Source organism: Lynx rufus, unplaced genomic scaffold, assembly GCF_022079265.1.
Source record: "Lynx rufus isolate CCGP_SWC_20201006 ecotype Redwood Valley unplaced genomic scaffold, mLynRuf1.p SCAF_17, whole genome shotgun sequence".
In the NCBI taxonomy this organism is placed as follows: Eukaryota; Metazoa; Chordata; class Mammalia; order Carnivora; family Felidae; genus Lynx; species Lynx rufus.
The window spans coordinates 50,120,948-50,148,248 of NW_025814831.1; the positions used below are offsets into that span (position 1 = coordinate 50,120,948).

At 39.6% G+C, this 27,301-nt stretch overlaps 2 protein-coding genes across 4 annotated transcripts in view; one reads left to right on the forward strand and one right to left on the reverse strand.

Moving 5' to 3' along the window:
* Positions 1-10,372, reverse strand: part of ATL1 (atlastin GTPase 1) — a 90,946-nt gene extending 80,574 nt beyond the window's left edge. The window contains exon 1 of the mRNA XM_047079690.1: positions 10,171-10,372. The gene's annotated coding sequence lies outside the window, so the exon portion shown is untranslated. The remainder of the gene's footprint in view (positions 1-10,170) is intronic.
* A 502-nt stretch (positions 10,373-10,874) lies between these two features.
* MAP4K5 (mitogen-activated protein kinase kinase kinase kinase 5) overlaps positions 10,875-27,301 on the forward strand; it is a 113,531-nt gene continuing 97,104 nt past the window's right edge. For all 3 annotated transcript variants that reach the window (XM_047079687.1, XM_047079688.1, XM_047079689.1), the window contains exon 1: positions 10,875-11,049. In XM_047079687.1, coding sequence (XP_046935643.1) covers positions 10,942-11,049 — 108 coding nt within the window. In that variant the 5' untranslated portion in view covers positions 10,875-10,941. The remainder of the gene's footprint in view (positions 11,050-27,301) is intronic.

A 27,301-nucleotide genomic window follows, 5' to 3' on the forward strand; every position in this document is an offset into this window, starting at 1 on the left:
GCTGTGCTGACTGCTTGGGATTCTCTCGTGCCCTCCCCCCACCTCAAAACAAACAAACTTAAAAAAATAATAAATGAAGGGGCTGTGTTCAATAGAGTTGCATTTCCCAAACACTAATGAAACAACATAGGAAGACAGGAATTATCTCACGCCTGTATCTACAAACCAAATTCATGGATTAAAAAGAAGTGTGTTCTGCTTTTCTTGTATATCTTAATTCTCAGCTCACACTCCAGCCTGATAATTACTTTCAGGTAAATCTCATTAAAAAGAGTACAGAAGAGTCCACAGTCACACAGACACACAAAGATACACATAAGAGGAGGAGGAGAAAGCAGAGAGTGACTGCATTTGAGTACAAGATTTCTTTTGGGGGCAATTAAAATATTTTAAAATGCGAAACTTAACAGAAGACCATGTGGGAGGGAAGGGGAAAAAAGTTACAAACAGAGAGGGAGGGAGGCAAACCATAAGATACTCTTAAATACAGAGAACAAACTGAGGGTTTAAGGGGGGGGTGGAGAGGGGAAAGTGGGTGATGGGCATGGAGGAGGGCACTTGTTGGGATGAGCACTGGGTGTTGTATAGAAGCCAATTTGACAAATTATATTAAAAATATTTTAAAATGTTTTAAATCAGTTCTGTACAACTTTGTGGATATACTAAAAATCACTGAATTATACAATTTAAATTGGTGAATTATATGGTATGGTATTACACATCATTTGGCTGCTTTTAAAAAGTCAAGGTCAAGTTTATTTTAAATTGGAAAAAAGGAAGAAAAGATATTTGTACATTAGTACTCTAGAACCCTTCTCATCCTGACCCCTCTGGGATGTTACTCTGTACACTATTCCCTCCCTCCTATATCCTCAAATGATTTTTTTCCTAGTTGTTCCTTCACCATGCTCATTTCCCCCAATCATAAGAAAAGGGCTCTCTCAACCTTGCCATTTGCAACAACATGGATGGACTTAGAGGGTATAATGCTAAGTGAAATAAGCCAGACAGAGAAAGACAAATACCATATGACTCCACTCAGATGTGGAATTTAAGAAAAAGCAAATGAACAAAAAAGATTAAAAAAAAAAAAAAACAGACTCAAATACAGAGAACAACTGGTGGTTGCCAGAGGAGAGGTGAGAGGGGGATGAGTGAAATAAATAAAGGGGATCAAGGGCACCCTTATCTTGTTGAGCACTGAGAAATGCATGAAAGTGTCCAATTATTACATTGTATACCTGAAACTAATATAACAGTGTGTGTTAATTATACTTCAATAAAAAATAATAAAATAAAATGTAACCTCCTTAAGAAAGAAAAGGGCTCTCTTAATCAGGAGTTTCTCAATAGCGGATGCTACAACTCACTCCTTCCCTCTACAGCTGGCAATCTTGGAAACATACTTATATCAGTTAGAATGCTTTTGGCTGTAACTCAAAAGAGCTTAAACCAAAAGGACATTTAGTGTCACATAATTTTTTAAGGTAAGTTGGTTCTGTGGGGATTGATTCAGCAGCTCAACTTTATCATTGACATGTTAGGATATAGATGTGGCTGCCGCAGAAAATTACAGTGGCTTAAGACATATTCATTTCTTTCTCATGATATAATCTTAGCATAAACCCTCCAGGGTTCATATTAATGATGGCTCTGAAATATCAAGAAACCTAAGCTTGGACTTCCATGGTATAATCCAAGATGGTTGCTTGGGCATTTGCATCTTCATTCCAGCCAAATAGAGGAGAATAAAGGAAAGAAGGGCATATATCCATTCTAAGAGTACAACCCAGAAGTGGCACATATCACCTCTACTCAAGTACCATTGACCAGTACATGTCCTACCTATTTGACAAACACATTATGTATATGTGTATCCAACTAAAATTTAGGAGATCTAATGCTAACGAAAGAAAGGAGAGCACCTGGCTGGCTCAGTTGGAAGAACATGTGACTCTTGCTCTCAGGGTCATGAGTCTGAGCCCCATGTTGCATGTACAGATTACTTAAATAAAAAAAATTTTTTTAAAGAAGGAAATGGATACTGGAGAATACCAGCAGACTTCACCACAAGGACCAAGGTTGCACTTTACCATCCTTAATATGTGGACTTATTTTCTAATGTGGGCTCCTATCATGGTCCCAAAATGGCATCTGCCATTCCAGTCATTAGAAGTGGGTAGCCATGTCTAGAAACAGAAAAAGGTATGTCTGTGCCTTGTGTACCTTGTTAAAAGCACTCCCATAGACTTTTTCTATGTGTTATTATCTAGAATTGTCAAGCCTAAGCCATCCCTTTAGTAACAGAAGTGAGGCTAGGCCAATCAAGATTTATCCCCTAGCATAGGGAGGGTCTCAGTCTCATCTGACAGACATAGCAACACAGGAAAGGTCAACAAAATTGTGGTTCTGATAATGAGAAGAGAAGATAGCACAAGTCCCAAGGTGATAATGACAGCTTTCATTTTCCCCTTATCCTCCACTAGTATCTTCTCTGATGGGATGACCCAAAACTTATTTCCATGGGGCCAAATCTTTAGTGGCCTTATCTTTACTGGGTTGTTGCAGTTTATCATTGTTCAGTAATACTGGACATGTGAATACCAAGAGGTATCTTAGTGCACACGTAGGGTCCTAGACATAGTCCTTCTATTCTCTTTGTGGAGCAACAAGCAATTCCCCTTGGTAATGAGGACCAATCACTCCAACCAGTACAATGATCCCCTCTCTAACCTTTGCCTCCGTAGTCCAAAGACCTCATATTGGCCAGGCGACAGTATCAGTTTCCTCTTTAATGAAATTGTGACTAAGTTATCTAGGGACAGTATCTCTCCTTTGGGCACCAGAGCCTTCAGATCCACCAAGCCCAATGTTTTAAAGACAAAGTTGTAGAGACAAAAATTCTTCAAGTGAATTGTTAGTAGTAGGAAGAGCCACCACTGCACTCCTTGGTTCCTAGACCCACACATTCTGCACGTGGGTTAGATGGCAACATATATTGGCCATAGGTTAAGTCCTATCCCATATCCTCACTGGGTTATCTCCCAGTCAGTATCACAACCAATCCTTCAGCAGGCCTTTCCTCTCTTCCCTTAAACTAGCTGCTTCTAAGTGATGGGTTTAAGGTAAGATCAATTAATTCAGTGGTTATGACTTCATTGACATACTTCCCTCAAAATAAAATGAGTTTCTTGCTTAAATTTAATGTTGTAATACATGGTGATGAAATAAGGCATTCTATAAATCCTTGGATTATGGTACTTGTAAAAAAGCTTTCCAGGCAGGGAAGTTAAACCTGTATTTGGAATATGTACTATTTCCATGAGGATGAATCCCTCTTCTCTCCATAATGGAAAGGATCTAGTATAATAAACTGCCACCAGGTGGTTGACTGGTCTAGGGAATACTACCATACTGGGGTCTCTGCAATGGCCTCTGTTATAAGCAGGTTAAATGCTCCAAAGTGGCAGTAACTGTATTATCCTCCGGCCACCCCAGTACATTATCCTTGGCAAGTAGAAGTCCATGTTGTTGAACCCATATTTGCCGTCATTCCTTTTTTACATAGGACCACTGAACTACCACTGGGTGACCAGGTAGAGGCTGACATCCATAGGACAGATCTCTTGTAAACCTGATTATTGAAATGAATGCCCTCTTGTGGGCAGTTATGTGGTTCACAGATATTTTCACATTCTGGGCCCACTTTGAGAATCCATCTGTATTACCTCTCCTACTGACTCCCTTATCTCAGATATTCTTCTTTCCAAGTTATTGGCCCACCTACTAGCCACTGTACATAAATACAGATCTATACCTCAGGCCAGCTCTCCTTCCTAACAAAGAGGGCAACCAGATGTTCTATTTAAAGTTATGCCCACAGGGAGAATTTCTCTTCCTCTGTATTTTTCAAGACCACCCCATTACAGATAGGGGCATAATTCAGAGGCTATGTGCTTCCAGTTGGATATAATGCACAACATTAATAAACCAAGCCCAAGTTTTTCCTTCTTCTGTTAAATGATCACAAGCCCATAGATAAAGTTAAAAAAAAAGGGGGGGGGCAAAGAAGTAGGGGCAGGTACAGAGGAAATCTGTCCATGTAATTTACTCGTGCCTTCTATACCAGCTCCGGCCACCCCAGTACATATGCCTTTCCATTTGACAATGAATTCTGCTGCCCATGTTCAATTTATGATTCAGTAAATTAGGTAACACCAAGTTCCTAAAGAGCAGTTCACATCACACAGTCCCTTAGTATGCCATAGTGAGGTGTTTAGTTTCTGCCAAGGCCTCATAGCAGGCCAAGAGTTACCTTTCAAATGGAGAATAGTTGCCAAGAGATGAGAGCATGTTCTTATTCCAAACCTTATCCATGCTGCTTGTGCCACAACTTGGACCATCTGTGGGGCATTCTGTTTTTCCAAGTCATATGAAAAACTGGCAGTCATATAGGTTACATGATAAATGGATCAGAGAGCAGTACATGCAGTATGGTGATTCCAAAATTCAAAGCGGCCAACTAAGACTGGGCATTGTTTTTTGAGGTGGAGCACAATAATGCCACTGAACTGTTAGAAATTTCACTGTGGCACAGGTCTCTGACCTGGATGTATTTCTTATCCTCTGATAGAAGGGTCTTTTTAAGGTATCTAGGGCAGTTGCTACTTCCAGTTCATCTATCTGGTTTGCACCATGTCATTAAGGTAATAGACTCGCAGGATGTTCTAATGGATATCAAGGAAACAAAGGTCCCTCTGGAATGATATATTACAACTGACGTGTTTACATAGCCTTGATGTAAGACAATGACAATGCTATCCCAGCTATATGAAGGCAAACTGCTTCTGATTATTTCTTTTGAAGGGAATTGAAAAGCACATTCTAGATTTCAAGTCCATAGCTGAATTCTAGGTGCCAAAGCCTATACTGATTTGCTCTAGTAAAAATTCCACATGTGGAAATACAACTATGAGGCTTCTTCCTCAAGGCTCCCCCCTCAAAGGGACTCCATCCAGGCTTGTGAACTGGATTCAGTTGAAAAATATGGGGGTATCTGGGCGGCTCAGTCAGTTAAGCATCCTACTCTTGATCTCAGCTCAGGTCATGATCTCATGGTTCATGAGTTGGAGCCCTGTGTTGGGCTACACACTGACAGTGAGGAGCCTGCTTGGGATTCTCTCTCTTTCCCTCTCTCTTTCCTTCCCCCACTCGCACTCTCTCTCTCAAAATAAATAAACTTAAAAAAAAAGAATTGGGTGATATGTATTGAATCACCATACCAGTGACTTGAGTTACATTTCTGCTCATCAGACCTAGAATTTTTCTGCTTACATATGGCAAGTAGTACTTAAGTAGACTGTTAATTTCATTCATCCCTAAACACAGATGATCATACACCACCATCAAAGATCCTTGCTTTCAAACACTCTGATTATCACTTCTTCCTGAGGGTTATCATGATAATTGTGCTGAACAAGTCTTTAACATTTAAGAATCTTCCACCTGGCCTCTACCAGGATCTCAATATTCCCACTGAAATCATGGATCCTGATTTCATTGTGGCATCTCCATTATCATCTCCACCCAATTGAGACAGCCACCAAAGAATTTTTCAAGGATAGCTGTGACCCTCTACTCAATGCCTTGATAAAGGTAAATTTTATGGGTCCTTGTAGGGATGGCACAGATAGAGCATTACTAAGCAGGATGCACATAATAGGGCAAGTCCAACATTCCCATCTCCCTAAGTCTTCAGATTTATTCCTCTAAAGTATGCCCTGGAAGTTCTGGCATCTCAGCACATAGATTACCAGCTTCAAGTAACCCATTTAGAAAGACCACCAGCTTCTCAGGTCAACCTGAAACATAGATAAGTATTTGCCAAGATCCTGTAACTCTTCAGTGCACAAGTTTTCTCCTCCAAGAACAGGTCTTGTCCTTCTCCACCAGGGCTGTGCTGAAATCTAACTTTTTTTTTAAGGCTTTATTTAAATTCCAGTTAACATACAGTGTCATATTACTTTCAGGTGTACAATACAGTGATTCAATACTTCCCATACAACAGCTGGTACTCATCATGACCAGTGTACTCCTTAATGCACATCACCTATTTGAAATCTAACTCTTGTTCAAGTTCTCAGCCTCATTTATATCTACCCAAATGCCCCCATTCTATGTCGTGGGGTCCCAACAACTTCTCTACCTGGACTCTTCTCTTAGCATAACAGATCTAAGTCTCACATTCAGTTAACATTGCAACTCTACAGCCTTTACTATTAGGCTGTGGGCTGGATTCTCAGCCATGTTTTCCCTGCAGCTGCATGAGAAATAAGGTTTCTTCAAGGCTGTCAAAGAAACTTTTTGATTTTCTACTCGTGCCTTAAGTTTGGAATTCAGGCCATTTGTCTTTTTTCCTCACATATTCTCCCAGAGGCAATCAGAAAAAATGACACAATGATTTCAGCAATCATCACTATCAAAGGAGCTAAGTGCTAGAGACTGGTCTTCTAATGCTACGGCTTCCATCAGCACTCCATCTCATGCCACTATTGATGGTTATTTCAGCAATTGTGATGCCATTGTTTCACTTTTCATGGCAAGAAGTTTATACAGGTAATCATCAGATATGTGAGTAATACCATCCCACAAAGCAAGGGTTTCTTTCCTGAGGCTACTTCCAATTCCTGTAACTATCAATCAGGGTTCTGGCAAGAAAGAGCACAGAAAGAGAATCTAATGAAAGGACTATTTATAAAAATGAGGACAGGGTTAAAGGAATTAAAGGAACCAATAAGAGATAGTGAAACACTTCGAGACTAGCCACAGTGGAATGCCATTATCATCCTTGTCTTAAAGGGGCAAAGAAAAAAAGAGCTTATTAGAATCCTTTAAGAGTGATACAGCTGTAGGATAAGGCCACAGTCAGGCACTGTGGTTTCTTCTATATATTTGGGGTTCTCAGAACACTAGATTATATAAGGTGCAAGCAAACTTTAGGCATCCCTTCTGAATATTACACTTATTATATTGTGAGGAAATCAATAAGGAACAACACAAGATTATTTATAACTTACAGTTTTTTCTTAGCTATTGAATTTGCAGAAATGACCAAGCTGTCCCGAATATAGGAACCTTACTACCAAATCTCGTAAAAACCTAAAATCCACCCTAGGAATCAAGGTTAATTAAAAACATCATTTTAACATATTGGATGATCAATTCAAGCTGTATTAAAAAGAGATGTGCATTGCCTTCTTCTTCTTTTTTGATTTTTAAAATTTTATTTATTTATTTGTTTATTTATTTGTATTTTTAAAGATTGTAGGTAATCTCTACACCCATCGTGGGACTTGAACCTACAACCCCAAGATCAAGAGTCGCATACTCCACTGACAGTGCCAGCCAGGAGCCCCCAACTCTTCTTTACTGAAACTCCCATCATGATGACCTGATACTGATTCTGAATGAGATCCATGTTCTACTGCTATCCAGAGCAAGATAGAATTCTTCTGCTTTGAAAACATGGTTTTTGCCTCAATAGACAACTGACCCTAATTAGTAACAAAAACAATAGTTTAACTATTTGAAAATATAAATCATAACTGTGGCAGATGTCTTCCAAAATTTAATTAATTTATATCTAACAAACCTATGGGGCAATAAGCTCAATCACACAGGGTTACATTTTGCAACTAGTTTATGCTGGAAGGTTCATCAGGAGATCATATAAGTTAAGCCTATATGTTCCATAGACAAAAACTGTCCTTGTGATCTGTTGTCACACTTGAGAGCTTTAATTAGCTTTTGTGTTTTGGATAGTAATTGGGAAACTTACCTATGTAGAAGTTAAAAAATTTTATGTCCAGTTGAAACCAGAAGCCACAGATTACAATCAGCATTTTACTAAAGAAATTTGACAGAATGGAAAAACACTACAAAGCAGACAGCAAACCATCACAGGTTATTATGTAGGTAAGAATAAAACCTGGAAGATATTTGCATTTAAGACATTATGGAGACACAAAGAATATATGATAATGAGGCTGGGATGAAGGGCCTACCAAGCCATATTTTTCCTTATTCCATACCTTGTTATAAAGCTGGGTAGCTTGTAAGAAATTCCTGTTAGCTATAATTTTTTATTATTCTTTATTATTATATTATTTTTTATTACTAAAACTATGTGCTTATTTAGGAGGTAAGATTAAATTTACATACCACATGTTTATTTCATGGAAATTGAATTTGAATTTCTCTACCAATCATGTAATATTTAACCCACCAGCTATGATTTCACTGATCTTGTTTAAATGAACTCAACCACTATTTTTAAATCCTTAAGATTCCTTTGGAGTTAGAATAAAGCAAATGTTTTCCTCTTTGCATCAATTGTGGTACAAGTAATGATTATAGCAGACACATTTTTTAACCACCACGTAGAATTTCAACTTTTTCCATGCTATGTACCTCTGGGTTGATGGTCAAAGCATATGGATCTGCCATTGCTGGAAACATAAAACATGTGCATTCCAGAGTCTTGTTGAAGCTTATGACCTCAAACTTTTTATTGCCCAATTCATATCAAACACTGTGTTTCAAGAATAACATGCTTGAAGGATTATCAGACATTTATCCTTGTTTCAAACTGGGAATTCAAATTTTCCACTTTATGAAGGCCCATGAGGTAAACTTTTCTAAAGTCTTAGTATCAGCACAAGAAGTGCCTCTCTTGACCAATTGCTTCGTGGTGATCTCAAAAACACTATAAAACCCTCTACTTTGGCCAATTTGTTGCATTGTTCTGGTATCCTATTTTTCCTCTCTTTAACATCACACCTATTTCTTCCTTTACTTACTTTTATCTTGTGTTATAATACGTATTTTCTGTATGCTGCCTCAAATTCTCTGGAATAATGCAAGTATAAATAAGAATAAATTTCAGACTAGAGATAGGATCAACCCTTATAGGGTCAAAGGGAAAAAAAAAAGAATCTATGACAGCAAACAAGTACTAGGATACCAATAGAACATTTGAAAAGATTTTGAGTCATTGAAGCCAAAAGTATGTGCCCACCAAAACAAGTGCCAAGAAGCTTTGAAAGAAGGAACTGTTCTTCAACAATTTTTTCAATGCAGCAAACACATAGGCTTTGTCCATAGAGCATGTAAGTCTGAGCTTACTTATACTCCCTAAATAAGTGCCCTTTGTGCATGGAGCACAAGAAAATACATATATTCCTTGTCCTGTTAAGGTGTAAATTTAATTTCTACATTATACAACTAATTACAACGATCAACAAGGAGTATATTGCCCAAGAACAGAATTGAATTGGATGTTCAAAACCACAAGCCAACATCTGTAACTTGCTCTTTTGTGATTTTTCAGTTACTAAATGCACTGGCTGAGTGTTCATCTGGCTTTCCTGTTCAAAACCTCTACTGGATTCTAGGAATATTTTTACCAGTACACATAAACCTGGCAACTTTATTTCTACCTTCCAAACAACGCTGGAACTAGAACTGCAAAATAGCTTGTGAAATACCAGCCAAATTACTTCCTTGAACTCCTGTTCCATATTCTATGCACTGTGAAGTGTTTTACAACTTCTTATATTTGAAAATCCTCTTTGTAATCCCGTAAAATGCCTCATAAACACTTGCTTGGCTGTCAGATGCAAAACCTTATCCTCTTCAAGCTGCAGATATTGTCAACTACGATGTCTTGTCCCAGATCACCTACTGAGGAAGAAGTAGAGCCAGAATCAGGTCGTGGTCTCTTGATTTTGTTTCAGCTTCTGAAGAACTCCTCATCCAATGTAAGGAGCAATCGCCGCGGCAAGGCACTGCGTGTGCCCAACAGGGATAAAGGCCACTGTGACTCCCTAGGAATTCAGGCTTTCAGAAATGTGGAAAAACTCAGTAGGAGACAGGTTGCGCAGCTGTGTAGTGCAGCCTCAAGCTGCTACCACTGGGAAAGGTTTGCAAAACAGGAAGGTGCAGTCGGGTGTGCCGCGGCTTAGTTAAGCCGGCACTCCCCCACCTCCTTCCCTGGCGCCCCACTGCCAGGTAACTTCTGGCCCAGTGCCCTCGGTACCTTTCCCGTGCTGAGCTGGAAAGGCTGCCCTCGTGCCCACCCTTCTCCCTCTACCCGTCACCCTCCAAGTTTACCTGACGGATCTGGGGGCGGTTTAGCAGAGGCCCGTCGGCTCACGGGGTGAGCGTGGGGGGTCCTAATCTCAGAGTGGGTAGGAGAGGCTGGGCCCCCGAAAGGACGCGGCCGGCCGTGGGGGGGCTGGGGGGCGCGGTGGCCCGGCCCGGAGGGTGTCGTGTCCCGACCAGGCCTCAGGGCGGCACTCTGGTCCCGCGGCCGGAGCGCTCTCGGGCGGGCCGCTGGGCGCCGACCCACGCTGGCCAGGAACGTTTCACCCGGTGACGCAGCCCCGGGTGGGAGACGTGGTGCGGCGGCGGCGGCGGCGGCGGCGGTACGCGCCTCCGCCGCCTGCGAGAGGACGTGCGGTGCGGCGGGAGGCGGCGGCGCAAGACCGGGAGCGGCCGGCGGACGCCGGGAAGCAGGACGCGGACGCCGGCGAGGAAGTAGGTCCCGGGTCGGCGCTCAACAAAGAGCGGGGCCGCCCCCCTCGGGTGCCGAGCCAGCCCCAGGCCCCGGCGGTTCGCGGGCGGCCGGGAGGGGGAAGGGCCGCGGCCGGAACGGGACTGCGGGGACGCCGCGGACCCTTCCAGGCCCGCTTCTCCGCTGCCCGCGGCGGGGCGGAAGGGAAGGGGCTGGGCCGCTCGGGGTTGTAGCCTTTGCTTGTCCCTGGTGCAGGCGGAGCTGCGGGCAGAGGCTCCATGTTGGGAAGCGGCGCCGCTCGTTCTCGTTAGCGGGAATCGATCCGGGCGCCGCGGGCAGAACCGGCGGGGCGCGGGCCCTGAGCGAAGATGGAGGCCCCGCTGCGGCCTGTCGCGGACATCCTGAGGCGGAACCCGCAGCAGGACTACGAGCTCGTTCAGAGGGTCGGCAGCGGCACCTACGGAGACGTCTATAAGGTGAGGCAGGCCCGGCCCGGCGGCGGGCTCCTTTCCTGCGGTCGGCTGGCTCCCGGGAGTAGGGCTACTTTCTAGCGAAGTAGGAGACGTAGGGAGGATGCCTTTATTGTTGCATCTTGGAGATGAAGGGGTCGGGGTTCCTTTTTTACTCAGTTCTGAGCGCCTTTTAGTCATAGCTTGCTCTGATCGCTCACAACATGCAGAACTAACCACACACCTTTGCAAAACCCACTGTCGTACCTTTTTTTTTTTTTTTGTAGTATAAAAGCTTTTTTCGTTTGTGTTGTTGAGGGGAGTTCGAATATAGAGTTGCAGTTGAGGATGCTAGTCTTAGCATGGAAAAATGCTTCCTGAAAGACAGTCGATGGGAAAGCATATTGACATTAGGCATTTGCATTTAAAGAAAACTTTTAAATGGATGAGCTTCATTTAAAAAGTCATGTGAAAGGGGGTCTGTCTGGTTTAACTGTAAGTAGTCTAATGCTGAGCAAAATGACGTGTGCGCAAACATTATCCTATGTAGAATTCTGCTTTTTCTGCTAGATGTTTCATCATTTGTATTTGGTTGATTTTGTTTGTTTGTTTATTCTTCTACTTTAGTAGTTCCTCTCTCAGGGATTTATAACATCCCCGACCAAGAGGGGATAAGAGCTGTTGTCTTTTTAATTGTACTCTTTTGCATTAGTTGAAACAGGCAGGAGGATAAGGTACTCTTAATTTGAGATTAAAGAGAAGTCATAGAGAAGCAAGCTGAATTCCGTAAATACACTGAGTTTTTGAAGGATTAAAAGGAAAGAGATCGTTTCACATTCTTATATGCTTTTTGTTTTCTCTTCCAAAAAGGGAGTGTTAATGCAATTCATATGGATATATTGAGGGAAATTTCCTTTGATTTTGTAACAGCTTTGTTTATTGGATTTAATCATGATATTTATCCCATTGTTCCAGACAACACCTCTGCATATAGTTGAAATAGCCTGTGTCATATGGGTGATTTACTGGTAGATTCCTCTGGGGTTTGTCGTTGTTTTGCATGGATGGTAAAATGGAAAGAAAACATCCTTTTTTTTTTCTCCTTTTCTGCTTTTGTTTAATATTCTATTAATAATAATAATTCATGATGGTATATGATGAATCTATTAATAACTATTCAAAATGGTATATGTCATTTTACTGAAATGGACTGTGATGGGTAGGCTTTTTATTCATTAAAAGGGCATTTGAATTTTCTGTACTAGGCGCTGTTCTAGGCATGGGGTATTGAACTGTGAGGAAAGTCCCAATTCTTGCTCTGTGAATACCTTTGAATTCAAAATGGGTAATTATAACAGAATCCTCTTCTTTATGTAGAATTAGAGGTAATTAACTCTTCATTGTTTAGCTATGGGTTGGCCATTTTGTGGAATGCTCTTGAAAAATTGAAATTCCTTCTTGCTTTCTCAGCCCCACTTTTTAGTCATTTTCATTTTATGATTCACTATGTATGAGATCAGTTGAATTTAGTTCATATTAATGAAATAGTCTAAATTCCAGTTCTTGTATATTTTTTCTCTACTACAATAAAATTTAAAGTGTTTTCTCCACAAAAATCTCAAGATCCCCACCTTTTTTCTTTATAAGTATAATAACTAAAGCAACTGTCTGGAGCAGGATTTTATTCTTGCAGGAAAAGCAAAGGGTTATATTAAAAGAAAAGCTAATGCTTGTCCTTTAGCCTGGTGCCTCCCTGCCCTGTGTCTCTCTTCCATAGCTCCTAAACAGAGGATCAGTGACTGAATATTTATCATATATCATCTTCACCCCCTTTCGCCCCACCCCATCTCCTTCCCTCCCCACATTCATGCTCCCTCACACTTATACTCATCCATGCTTGGGCAGCCTTTGATTGCTAAACGTGCTCAAAATCCTGGTTCCTTGTCTTTCGTTTCCCTTTGTTCTGATTACCTGGAATCACCTCCCAACACCCTCCCCCGCTTTCACCTGTTGCTATCTTACCTGTCCACAAAAACCTTACTCAAAGGCTCCTCCAGGAATCCCCAGCCCTTCCTGCTTATCTCTCTCCCCTCATCTGTTACTCTTTCCCCTCTTCATTCTGTTCTAGCCACACTGGCCTGTTTGCTGTTCCTTAAACATGCATAATAAGCATCTTCCTACCTGTGGGTCTTGATGTGTTCTTCCTATTTTCTCTGCTCAGAAAGTTTTCCTCAGACAGCCACAGCTTGCTCCCTTCCCCCCTTGCTTTTACACCCTCCATCTTTTTTTCCTACTTTTTTTTTCTTGTACTTAATTATCATGTAACATCTTTTACTTATTTTTTTCTTGTTTATTATCTGTTTCAATCCACTAATGTACTCAGTGAGGGCAGGAGTTTTATTCACTGCTCTATTTCTAACAGCACCTGGAATTATGTCTGGCATAGAGTAAGTGTTTCTAAAAATTTGAAGATTGAATGAATGAATAAATGAATGAATGAATAACTATCAGTAATTCTATCACCTCGTTGTCTGGGCATATTCTTTCAACATCACAACATTAAATTAGCACTTAATACTCTATGTTTCTCTGTAATTCCTATTATGATATCCTGCCATGTATTTTTAGTACAAATTTCAATTATTTGAGTTCTCTAGGAAAAATATTTCTGAAAGAATATTTCATAGCATATCCTTTTTCAGCTCTCTGAATCCTACAGGATTTTGTCAGTTTGTATTTACTCCTTAATATTCCCAAAAACATGTAACATTTGGGATGTAGTGCTGAAGTTCTGGAGCTCAGAGCAATTTTGCTGTTTATCACTCTTTCTGATGAACTGAAAATCCTTGAAAGTTTTAGAAGTATTTTCAGTCAGTGATATAAGTTAGTAAAATAATAACAGTGAAGAGTAATGAAGGTACATTAGTTGCTGTTGTAGTCAGGTATTATTTGTACTTTTCTTTATAAATATTACAGCTCCAGCAACCATCTGGAGCAGGATTTTGTTCTTGCCAGGAAAAGCAGGTATCTTAGGAAGCAGGAACTTTAGAAGGACTACACCTTTGAGAATCTTTGTGAATTATATATATGTTCTTCGAAAACACGGATCTCCTCTGAAGCTCCTGTCTTTGCTGAGAATCTCCAGTAGGGGAGAGCTCAATCTGGCGATTCCCTGGTTGAAAGGATAAGTATTCTTTTAGATAAATAGGGCAAGAGCAGGAAATGGTGCAGGGGGAAGAAACACAAAAGAGAAAGGAAATGTGGTGGAAGATGGATAAAGATTAAATTTAAGTTGGGCAAATTTTATTTGTAATTAATGTTAATATTTAAATCTGCCAGCAGGAAGAGGTCTGGAGATACAGTGTGTTCACTATCTTCTGTCCACAGAAGATCTAGACATGTCAAGTGATCTAGAGAGTACAGCATCATGATACAGTTCGTAGTTAACAGTACAAGCCATTGTGGTGGTCTTTATCGAAATTTCTGTATCGAAATTGTTCCCAACCTCCATTCCAGAGAAGGTCTAGAAATCTTTTTTTTTTTTTTTAACCTTTTGTGGGATATAAATTTAGAGCCCATGTATTTTTCTAACCTGCATTGCTTTTTCTGATTGATTATACAAGTATGACATGTTTAGCTGCAGGAGGGCAGGAATAGATGTCTCTTGTTCATCACTGTGTGATAACAGATGGATGCTCAATAAATTATTGAATGACATTAGTTATAGAAAATTACCCAGAGATAATGCTGTTAATAATTCAACATAGTTTATTTTGGCTTTTTTCCTGTTTTTGTTTGTTTAGTTTTTTTAAGTTTATTTATTTATTTTGAGAGAGAGAGCTTGAGCTGGGGAGGGGCAAAGAGAGAGGGAGAGAAAGAATCCCAAGCCAGCTCCGTGCTGTCAGTGCAGAACCTGATGTGGGGCTCAGTCTCTAGTGAGATCATGACCTGAGCTGAAACCAAGAGTCAGATGCTTGACTGAGCCCCCTAGGCACCCCTTTCCTGATATTTTTAAACCAATATGTTTCTAAAAATGATTTATATAAAATTAGGACTGCAATGTATCTCTTTTTTCTGCTTGAATTGGGATGGCTAGTATTTTCCCTGGTAATTAAATATTATCCAAAAATACCAGTTTTGAAGGATCTATTTTTAAAGGTTCTGTTGAACAAACACCCATTTAGTGAATCTTTCTAAGATTCATTTTTGTTTTCAATTAAAATAATTTTTTTGCAATTATGAATAATGTATAATTTGTGTGGAAATCTTTATCATGTAGTTTTATCACGTCCATGGGTTCTTCTGGGTCCTGGGTGAACTGGGTCCACTGTGGTGAATCCCTCTTTTATATATGCCCTCCTTTTCTCTCCCTTAAGCCAGAAGTCACAATTCTGAAAAGACATGAGGCACTTTGAAACATATTCCAGGATCCCATTGTATATAGATTCATTTATTCTGGAAATATTTGTTGAATGCCAATTGGATGTTAGGGGATGGGGATCCAAACACAAGAAAGAGAAAGTACACTGTCAACAAGGAACATGTAATTTAGTTGGGAAAACAGACATATAAACAGTTATAATGTGGTAAGTGCAATAGAAGTGAAGTCAAAGAAATACCCAACTCTGTTTTTACTGGGGATAGGGGAACGGAGGAGAGGAGAGAGAAGTATGACGTGAACCAGGGAGGATTAATGGAAGAAAGGACATTAACTGGATTTTAAAAGAATGCAGGGTGATTTTCAGGTGGACAAGATGGAAAGATATTTCAGGCTCTGGGAATAGTGTGTGCAAACACCTGGTATCTTGAGAAGCCACGATGAATTTTGAGGGATTTGGAGTGACCAAATCTGGCAGAGATGTCATAGATGGAGAACACAGGCTATTTTTGGGCAGAAAAGGACCAGATAATGGACCTATGTCAAAGAATCTGGACTTCTTCCTATAAATTGAGAAAACACTGTAGAAGGGAATCTCTCACAGTGTAGTGGATAGATTAAAGTTACTGGAAGTATAAAGACCAGTCACTGAATTATCCAAATGAGAGTTCATATAAGCCTAAATTTAGGCATTGGAACTGGAGATAAAAGGAAGGGATGGATGAGTCATATTTAGAAGATGATCAAAATTACCTGGTGATTAGTTGGGGGAAGGACAAGTAATCAGTGGCATTTAAAAGTCTGATTTGGGTGACTATATTGCTGCCATCAACAGAATTAGAAAATACTAAATTTGTGGGTTTGGATCTTGTGTGTGGTTTTCAACATATGACATTGATAGGTGGATATGTCTGACAGATGGTAGCACAGTGCAGCTCTGGACTTGAGAGATGAACTGGGGATACAGGTTTGGGAGTCATCATCACTTTATGGGGTGGTACCTGTGAAGTATAGGTGAGGTCACCCAAGAGAGTTTATAGGAGAGTTGAGGAAATGCTGTAGTCTTAAGAGAGGTGGCAGAAGAAAATGACATTGAAGGTGTCTGAGAAGAAACAAAGAACAAACAAAAGAGAAACTTTTCATAGAAATCAAGAGTTTTGGGGCGCCTGGGTGGCTCAGTCAGTTAAATGTCCAACCTCAGCTCAGTCATATTATCACAGTTGGTGAGTTCAAGCCCCGCATCAGGCTGTCCACTCTCGGCACAGAGCCCACTTTGTATCCTCTGTCTCCCTCTCTCCCCTGCTCATGTTCTCTCCCTCTCTCTCTCACAAATAAACATTAAGAAAAAAAAAAAAGTAATCAAGAATTTCATAGAAATCAAGATCTCTGTCATCTCCTGCATCTATTCTTGTTCCCCTTTGCTCTGACTGCAATAAGGAAAATATATTGATCTTCAAAAAATATAAATCTGAAGTTTGTGTCATTCCTCCTTCTCTTTGTCTATGGAGTAAAGCCTTAGAATATCATACAGTTTAAGACCTTGCCTATCCTGACATTTTAACCATACTGAATTTCATTCAGTTCCTTATATGCACTCTACTGTCTGTCCTTCAGGTTTTTGCAGATAGTATTTCCTTTTCTTAGAATACTTGCCGCTTCTTCTTTTTCACCTATCTTCTCTTTAAATTTGTTTTTAAAAACTGCATTTTCAGGGAGGCCTTTTCTGTCCCTTAAATAAGGTCATGTTTATTTGCTGAATGATTTCTTACCCTCTTACTCATCATTCATCACATATCATCGTTGCTGTCAATCTCCTGCTCTATTCAGACTGCATGAGAACAGGGATCTTGCATCTACTGTTGAATCAGCTAGCCTAGCACAGTCCCTCCCAGATAGTATGTGCTCAGTATGTTTTGAAGGAGTGAGCAACATAGTGGTCGTGTAAGTAAGGAGTCGAAAGGGTTGATTAAGAACAAAATATTCGGGGTGCCTGGGTGGCGCAGTCGGTTAAGCGTCCGACTTCAGCCAGGTCACGAACTCGCGGTCCATGAGTTCGAGCCCCGCGTCAGGCTCTGGGCTGATGGCTCAGAGCCTGGAGCCTGCTTCCGATTCTGTGTCTCCCTCTCTCTCTGCCCCTCCCCCGTTCATGCTCTGTCTCTCTCTGTCCCAAAAATAAATAAACGTTGAAAAACAAATTTAAAAAAAAAAAAAAAAAAAAGAACAAAATATTCAGTATCAGTAATCATCAGGGAAATGCAAATCAAAACTACAGTGAGGTATCACCTTACACCAGTCAGAATGGCTGATATCAAAAAAAGAACAGAAATAACAAATGTTAGCAAGGATGTGGAGAAAAAGGAACTTGTTGGTGAGAATGTAAATTGATACAGCCACTGTATAAAACAGTATGGAGATTCCTCAAAAAATTAAAAATAGAAATGCCATATGACCCAGTAATTCCTCTACTGGGTATTTACGCAAAGAAAAGGAAAACACTAATTCAAAAAAATATATCCACACCTGTGTTTATTGCAGCATTATTTACAGTAGCCAAGATATGGAAGTATCCCAAGTGTCCATCGATAGATAAATTGGTAAGTATGATGTGATAGACTATATATACACACACATGTATGTATATATATGTATATATATCATACCTGCATATAAGTGGAATATTACTCAGCCATAAAAAGGATGAAATCTTAACATTTGCGATGACATGGATGGACTTAGAGGATATTATGCTAAGTGAAGTAAGTCAGACAGAGAAAGACAAATACCATATGATTTCACTTATATGTTGAATCTGAAAAATGAACAAACAAATTAAAAAAGCAGAAACAGACCCATAAAAACAGAGAACAACTGGTAGTTGCCAGAGGGGAGGGGGGAGTGGGGGAAGGGGATGGGCAAAATGGGTAAAGGGAAGTGGGAGGTACAGGCTTCCAGTTATGGAATGAATACATCATAGGAATGAAAGGTACAACATAGAGAACATGGTCAGTGGTATTGTAAAGTGTTATATGGTGACAATAGCTATATTTGTGAGCATAGCATAACTTACAGAGTTGTTGAATCACTATGTTGTACACCTGAAACTAATGTAATGCTGTGTCTTGGCTATATTTGAATTAAAATTAAAACTAATTTTTTAAAAAGTAAAATTTGAGGTATGAATGGTAAGTAAGGAAGTTAAGCTTAGCTGTGAAAGGAAAAAGAAATGAGACAGACTTCTTCCACTGCTTCTTCCAGCAGTTTCTTCCACTGCTTCTGTTTTTTTCCTCCCATTGAGAATGATTATAGCTTTTCAGTTATTATTCTTCAGGATTGTTTTATCACCCAAGTGACCAGGAGTGTTGCTGAATTTTGAGACACAATTCCACAGGGAATAAAATCAAGACAAAGAATTTGGGAGGTATTGAAAATTTAGAAAGATTAAGGGCAAAAACTTAGGATGGGGTTATCAGGGACATAGACGGGGAATACTTTTAAAGTCTCCTTCCCTTCCTTTCTTCTACCCTCCCCCTTTTTTTCTCTCCCTCTTCTGCTCTAAAGTAGAGCCTCCATAGATTTCCAGCTCTGTTTGTTTTCCTATGAGTATGGTTAGGCTGAGGCACATTGATCAATGGGGAGCTGGGATGGAGCAGGGTGATGACAGGGTGGAAAGGTGTATTTAACATTTAACCAATATTTAGTGAGGGCCTCTTATGTGCCAGATACTGTTTTGAGGCCTTGGGGTCTGTGAAGAGGAAGACCAAGATTCTTGCTCTTATGGAACTTAGATTCTAGTAGGAGAGAGAGACAATAAACATGATAAAAATTATGTAATATGTTAGCAGGTGATTAACGATATGGAAAGAAGGAAAAGATGAGCAGGTTAAGGGGGATCAGGATTGCCAGGATGGTATGGAGGGGTCAGGTTGGGGAATTCTAAGAGGATCTTCAGGGTCTGCCTCATTGAAAAGGTTAGATTTGAGCAAAGACTTGAAGCAAACGAGGACTTAGCCAGGTGAATATCTGTGTAATCAGAGGAAGTCTTAAATATTTCTGCCTTACTGAATCACCTGACCCTATCTATACTGCTAAATTGTAAACTTAAGGGTCAGGAATTAGAACTAAGACATGGCATTGCCATCATACCATCTTATTGGCTGGTGCAAGAGTACAGATCATTGTGATTTTAATTAAATCAAGCTCAATAACAATTAAATATTTTGTAAGGTTATGTGAAAATAAAATGTGTTATTAAGGTGAAGTATACTGTTATGGATGTTTACTATTTTATAAATCATCTGGTTAAATCGTATTCAGTATTTGTTTTTCTTACTGTGCAGAAGTAGGCTTATTTTATGACTACCTAAAAAAAAAGAATATGGTTCTGACAGTAGATGTGATGCTCTGGATCATGGCTGAAGACAAATTATTTAAAAACTCTTTTCTGTCTTCATAGAAATGTTTTGAGAACTATAAAAGAAGTCTTTAAAATACTTTCATCTTGGTGAAGATAGACATAAAACAGTGCCATCACTGGTGCAGGTATATAAATTCTGTTTCCAGAATTGACCTGTGGATATAGCCTTCACCTTAGGCTTATAATACATTTTAGTGTTCTTGTTATTTTTATTACATAGGTTTACCATTTTCACTTTATCCATCATTTCCAGTGTTGTTGATAAAATGGGATAGACTGCAGATTGACTTAGATTTCTTTTCTAGTTTTGCTTTCAAAATTTGCAAAAGTTTCACTTCTCAGGTTTAAATTGTGGTTTCATACCAAATACACAGGAAGAGAAACATGAAGCTTATTAACAAGTGAAAACATGTATTTTCAGGGCTTTGTTGTCAATTTGAGAACTTAGTCCAAGTTGAGATAAATTGGAGCAGGCACTTTCACTTGGCTGTATTGGACTATTTGTACATTTGAGTGTTATTAGAAGGCTAGTGCTCTCCAGTTATGTGAAGTACTGTTTAAGTTAGTGTAGATAAGTCTCTGTAAAGGGCAAGATGAATTTAGGTCAAACATATCTCTATTTCTGTTAAATGTAATCATCTCCCACTCAGATTTTGAGAAGATGAATTGGGAAGCCAGGCGGATAACCTGATCTATCCTTGGAGGTGTTTGGGCCCATGAATCATACTGGCCCCTACCTTCCAACATTTTTACAAAAACGAAATCAGATTAAAATGACTAAGAGTGACTAATGTTTGTTTAGCTCTCCCATAATCAGTATATTATTTGTTTTTAAAAATAATCCTATGAAGTAGGGACAGGTATGTTATCATCTCTAGTTTACCCAAGAAAAAACTTACTATTTGTCCTATTTCTTACTGTTAGTAAGCGGCATTCTGAGGATTTGAATCTAGCTCTTCTGACTCTATAATCTCTGTTGTTTCTACTATACCAGGCTGCCTCGGCACTGTACCTTTAAATTCATTGCTGCACACACAGCTCTTAACACATTGCCTACCACATAATAAGCTCTGTACAAATTATGGTCAGATGAGACTTCGTGGCCTCACTCCTCTGCTTAGAGATGAGGGATTTTTTGGATGGATTTGAATGTACGTGTAAGCTTCAGTTCTCGGCACCAGTTTTAAGAGGCACTTTTTCCTGGTTACCCCTCCTGGTCGTTAATCTTACCGTTATATTTTCCAAATCGGAACCCAGGGTTGATTTGTCTTTACTATGAAGATGACTCGGGTCACAGCCACCCTACAATGTAAATAACTAAAAAGAAAGTCTGTCCTTTTTTTGGTTGTTGGGACACTCTTCTTACTGTGCCTTTTCTTGCCCTCATTTTGTCTGAACTTTAGACTCATGGTTATTGTTATCCAGGTTAACTGAGTCCCATAGACTGTATTATATAATGCTATTATAAATTAAAATAAACAAAACACTATTTCAGGCAGATAGCATTAGCTAGTCACTTCTGTGTGCCTCTAATTTAAGGTAAACAGGACTGCCTGAGAAGGATGTGACTTTTAGTGTTGTCTTGTGAACCGGTGTGTTATTTCACACACCCATGTACCTCCTTTTTTAGGTGTCCTGTGCTGTCCTGCCCCACTTTTTTAGTCCTTACCAGTATCAGGGAGAATCCAATGTAAGCGTGTCTTAAATTATTTTAACAGATGTAACTTTCAATAAATTATTTAAGTTTATTTCTTTATTTGAGAGAGAGAGAGTGCGTGCATGCATGCACATGTGCAAGCGGGGGAGGGGCAGAGAGAGGGAGAGAGAGAGAATCCCAAGTCGGCTCTTCATTGTCAGCATAGAGCCGGATGTGGGGCTCAAACTCACAAACTGAACTGTGAGATCATGACCTGAGCCGAAATCAAGAGTCAGCCACTTAACTGAGCCACCCAGGTGCCCCTCAGTAAATTATTAACAACTTTTACATTTTAAGTTTTTCAGCTACTAATTGTATTAGATGATGGAGATGCTTGGGTCTCTTAGCAGTTTTTTTTCCAGGAATAATTTCCTATTATTATTTCTGCAGTAGCATAGATCCAAGGGTAGGAAGGATTTGCCTTCCTTCCTATTGTGCCTCTCTCTTCCTTGCCTTGGCAGAAATAGCCTTCTTTCCTACCTTTTATTTTTAAAATACATTTTAAGCAACATACCTATTTTTAGAAAAGTATGATATAGGAAGAAATGAAAAATTACCTCTATCTTCTTTACCAAAAGATAAACATTGTGGTAGATATTTTTGTAGACTTTTAAAAGCTAACGTTAACAGTATATACATAAATCATAGTACATAAAAACACAGAATCACATGCAATATACATTATATATATATATATAGTGTGTGTGTGTATATATATGTATGATAATTCAGTTTTTTTCATTTAATAATATATCACAGGGGCACCTGGGTGGCTTAGTTGGTTAAGCGTCCGACTCTTGGTTTCGGCTCAGGTCATGAACTCATAGTTTGTGAGTTTGAGTCCCACATCGGCTCTGTGCAGAGTTCTGCTACAGATTCTCTGTCTCCTTCTCTCTCTGTGTCTCCCTTGCATGCACGTGCTCTCTCTCAAAAATAAACATTGGGGCGCCTGGGTGGCTCAGTGGGTAAAGCACCATACTTCGGCTTAGGTCATGATCTCGGGGTTCATGAGTTCGCGTGCCGCATCAGGCTGTATGCTAACAGCTCAGAGCCTGTAGCCTGCTTCAGATTCTGTGTCTCCCTCTCTCTCTGCCCCTCCCATGCTCATGCTCTCTCTCTCTCTGTCTCAAAAATAAATAAACATTACAAAAAATAAAAAATAAAATAAATGAACATTAAAAAATAATATATCACAAACTTTTTATATTAGTAAATCTACTCATTTTATATTTATGTATTACTTGTATCATTGTATAATTTTTAATTCATTATTGTTGAACAAGTAGACTGTCTCCAGTATTTCTTTATTACAAGCAGTGCTGTGATCAGTGTCCTTGAACAAATTCTTAACACACAAATAAAGAATGTTGTTTCTTTAAGTAAATTTCTAGAATTAAATTTTCTAAGCTTTTTGAAGTTTTAGTGAGTTTCAACCAGTTATTCCTCAAAAACATTGCACCCACCAACAGTGATTCCCTACCTCTTGTAATCTTGACACAAGCCCTTTTTTTTCTTTGCCATTAGGACTTGCAGATAATTAATTCAATTTAGGTAATCTTTTGGATGAAAGTCTCCTTTTCATAAAATCAATCTGTTCTAAGAAAGGGTTAGGAAAACAGTTTTCACAGACAAGTAAGTGTCCTGACAGGCTAAGTCTTTAGTGTGTCCTGAGATCTAAGTCATGTGGCCAGATTTGGAGTGACCTAAACAGGAAGGCCTCAGGCTCTGAATCTGTCTGCCTGGTAATATGTCTTCAGGGAAACCCTGCAATACAGTCTCTTTCTATGGCAGCAGGAGCACCTGTCTAGACCTGTATAACTGTGTGTGGAAGGCAGCTTGGAAATACTTACTCCACAAAAATTAAGGAGTTGGTGAGTTGGCAGAAACTTCTCCCACAGTGCTTGTGTCCCATAACCTATCCTTGACAAATAGTCATTTAACTTATTTATACAGTAAGGACATACTATGTTTAGAAGCAGTCAGTTCCTTTTTAGGTGCTATCTAAAATCTGTCCCATTGATGGGGCGCCTGGGTGGCGCAGTCAGTTAAGCGTCCGACTTCAGCCAGGTCACGATCTCACGGTCTGTGAGTTCGAGCCCCGCGTCAGGCTCTGGGCTGATGGCTCGGAGCCTGGAGCCTGTTTCCGATTCTGTGTCTCCCTCTCTCTCTGCCCCTCCCCCGTTCATGCTCTGTCTCTCTCTGTCCCAAAAATAAATAAAAACGTTGAAAAAAAAATTAAAAAAAATAAAATAAAACTGTCCCATTGAAACTCAAACAGGGCAGGTAAATCTCTGTAATTCTTTGCTCTTGCTCCAGCAATATTACCTGCCTATCTAAAGTACCTGATGCATGAGAGGTGCTCAGTGAAAAAAAAATTGTTTAATGTTTATTTTTGAGAGAGAGAGAGATAGAGCACGAGTGGGGGAGGAGCAGACAGAGAGGGAGACACAGAATCTGAAGCAGGCTCCAGGCTTTGAGCTCTCAGCACAGAGCCCGACACGGGGCTTGAACTCAAGAATCTCAAGATCATGTCCTGAGCCAAAGTTGGACGCTTAACCAACTGAACCACCTGGGTACCCCTCACTGAGAAAAATATTAAAATAATGAATGACTAATCTTTATTTTAAATTTTCATGTGTAGTTTAGGCTATAAGTAAGTGGATCTACCCTTATTATATTTTGTTCCCATAAATTTGATAGTCTTATTGGAACCAGTTTCCTTGAAATTTATATAACAACTTACATAGTGTATAATATATCTAGTATTTATAACCTCCCTTTTTTCCTGAAAGGATTTATGATAGAAATAAAATGAAGCACTTTACTTTGCTCTTGTCAAAGGATAAAGTATTGCATTCTATTTTGAATATAACATTTTCAACATTTATTTTTAAATTCTAAAAGTATCATAAGTTTATAGAAATTCAAAAAAATCTTCTTTAATGTTATGAATCTAATGTTACAACTGCTGTCATTTTTGTTGGATATCAAACTCTGAGCACTTAGTCAAAGTACATAGTATCTGGAATGATGGGAAGGGTGATGAATCTGTATGTTGCATTTTGAAGGGGTTGGATGTTTGTAGTTAGAAGGGAGCTTTTATATATATTTTTTTTCCTGAGGAGGGTTACAATTAGAACCTAGCCCCTGACTGCCATAGGGACTCAATATTTACTGAATAAATTAGTAGTTTAGATATGTGAAATTTGTCACAGCAGGAAAAATATACTAAATCGGTATTCTCTCACAGACCAAAACTGGGACCACTGAGGAGAAACTATAGGAAAGTAGACTTTGCTTATCATAAAAAAGCCTTCATACAACTAAAGTTATCTTAAAAATGAATGTCACATTGACCAAATGATTTCTGTATTTAGACTAAGTAGAATTGTTTTTCAGAGAGAAGTTGAATTGATGATTTCCAGGAGTTTCTCCAAACTGAGCTTCTAATAGAATAGTATCTCTGGAGTGGTTTTAGTTGTAGTTTTGTCTGTTTTCACTATCCCTTAATGTGGGTAATTTTTTAGCATTCTATTCTTGACTTTATTTTTTTCTTATTCTCCATTTTCTTCCTAAGTAATCTCATCTAACTGCTTGGACTCAGTAATGTCGATGATGCCCAAATCTGGCTCAAGTCCAGGTTAGCTCTTGTGCTTCAGGAGGTATCTATTAAGTGGCTTACACATTCTCACTAGTTGATAGGTTTCCATTGGAACCTAAAATTTAAATATGTTCAAATATGAGCCCTTCATCTATGCCCCTTCACTGCCTTCCTGTCTCCCCCCATAAGACGTGTTCATCTTCCTATGTTTGTCATTTTAGTGAATGGGAGCACACTGTCTGCTCAGTTGTGCATTCCAGAAGGTAGGGGTTATCCTAGGCTTGCTGTTTCTTTGCATTTCACATTAAATAATTTACCAGTTTCTAATGGAGACAAGCTTGGACTAGAGTATAGCAGAGGAGGTAAAAGGAAGTGGATGCATTTGATTTATATTTTTAAGCCATCAGGATTTGCTGATATATCAGATGTGAAGAATGTGAAGGAAAGAAATGAAGAATGACCTTGGGTTTTGGATTAAGGAACTGAGTGGATGCGGTTCATTTTATTTAGATTGGGAAGATATAGGGATGAATGGGTTTATGGAGCAGAGATAACCAAGTGTTCTGTGTTAGACATGTTAAGGTTGAGATGCTTGGCAGATTTCCATGGGTTAAGGAGTCTGGAGCTGAGTAAGGAGAGATTTGTCCTAGAGATGGTTGTTAAAGCCATAGACTACATAGGAGAATTTAGATAAAGAAAAGGTGAAATTCCATCATCACTCAGGATAGGTAAGAGAAGAGGGAGTAATAAAGAGGCTGAGGCGTTTTTGAAGGTTTGAAGAAAGAGGAGTAAAATAGTCCTTATGAAGAGTGGAAAATCAAACCTACTAGAGAAGTTGTAGTTTGAGATCTGTGTTATGATTTGAAAACAAGACCAGCTGACATGATTTTGTAAATTTTTTTCCCCCAACAACATTTAGCTATTCAAAACCAGTATGGAATTAGTGGATGATTGGGTTTAATCTGATGCCTGGATTTTGCCAGGCTACTGTGACAGAGGGGAAGATGGGAAAGAAATTAAGAATATTTGTAAGAGAGTGACTGTCAGTGGAATGATAGGCCATGGAACCCTGACAGTTTAGGGAGAGTGTGGGGAATTAAGATGTAATTGGTAGCCTGGTAGCCCTAGGAGAATTCTTTGATAAGAACAGAAGGACTAGTGGGCTGAAAGGATAGGTCATCATCAGGATGTATAGTATTTGAAATCAAGATGCAGATAGGAGGTCAATGAAAAGTCAGGAAGTAAATCTGATGTTGAAGTCTCTAAGACTTCTCTTGGAGGCAAGAGAAGGGGTGGAGAGGAAGACTGTGAACCAGGGCTATAAAATCTTAAATGAACAAGGAAGGGGTGACCAAGAAAGTAGTAGATGGTAGCTACCAGAGAATAGTGAGTCAAACAGTCTGTCCTAAGCTTCAGAGGAATCTTATGTCTTACCATTCCCTCTTAGGTTCCCTTAACACAAGATATTTTTACTCTTTGAGATGCCCATGTTTTCTCCTGTCTTTACACCATTGCCTGGAATTCTTCCATAATCACTTATGACCACCACCACCATCATACCGTGCTCGCCCTAACCCCAATGTTTCTTACCAGGTCTCAGCTTATACTTACTTTCTCTTGGAAGCTTTCTCCAGCCAGCTTTGAGTGGGCTCAGAACCCACCCCGTGCTGTCTTGTATCACCTTTGAGAGCATTTCTCACACTGTATGGTACTCTTTACTTTCATCTCTCTCCAACTGATAAAAGTCTTGAAAGGCAGGAACTGTTTTTGTTTTTCTTTTTTAATGTTCATTTATTTTGAGAGAGAGAGCATGCACACGCATGCACATGTGCACGCACATGCGCACGAGCAGGGGTGGGGCAGAGAGACACACAGAGAGAGAGAGAGAGAGAGAGAAAATCCCAAGCAGGCTCTGTGCTGTCAGCTCAGAGCCTGATGTGGGGTTGCATCCCACGAACAATGGTGTGAGCTGAAATGAGGAGTTGGATGCTAAACCCACTGAGCCACCCAGGTGCCTGGAACTGTTTTCTTTCACTAAATCTCCAGTATCAACAGTACCTGGCACAGAGTAGGTATTCAGTAGTATTTGTTCAATGAATTGAACCAGTCAAAAACAATGTTCCATAAAGATTTAGGTATAAAGGTTTTATAGACTATGACATAATTGTTTGCTTCTTTTGTGGATAAACC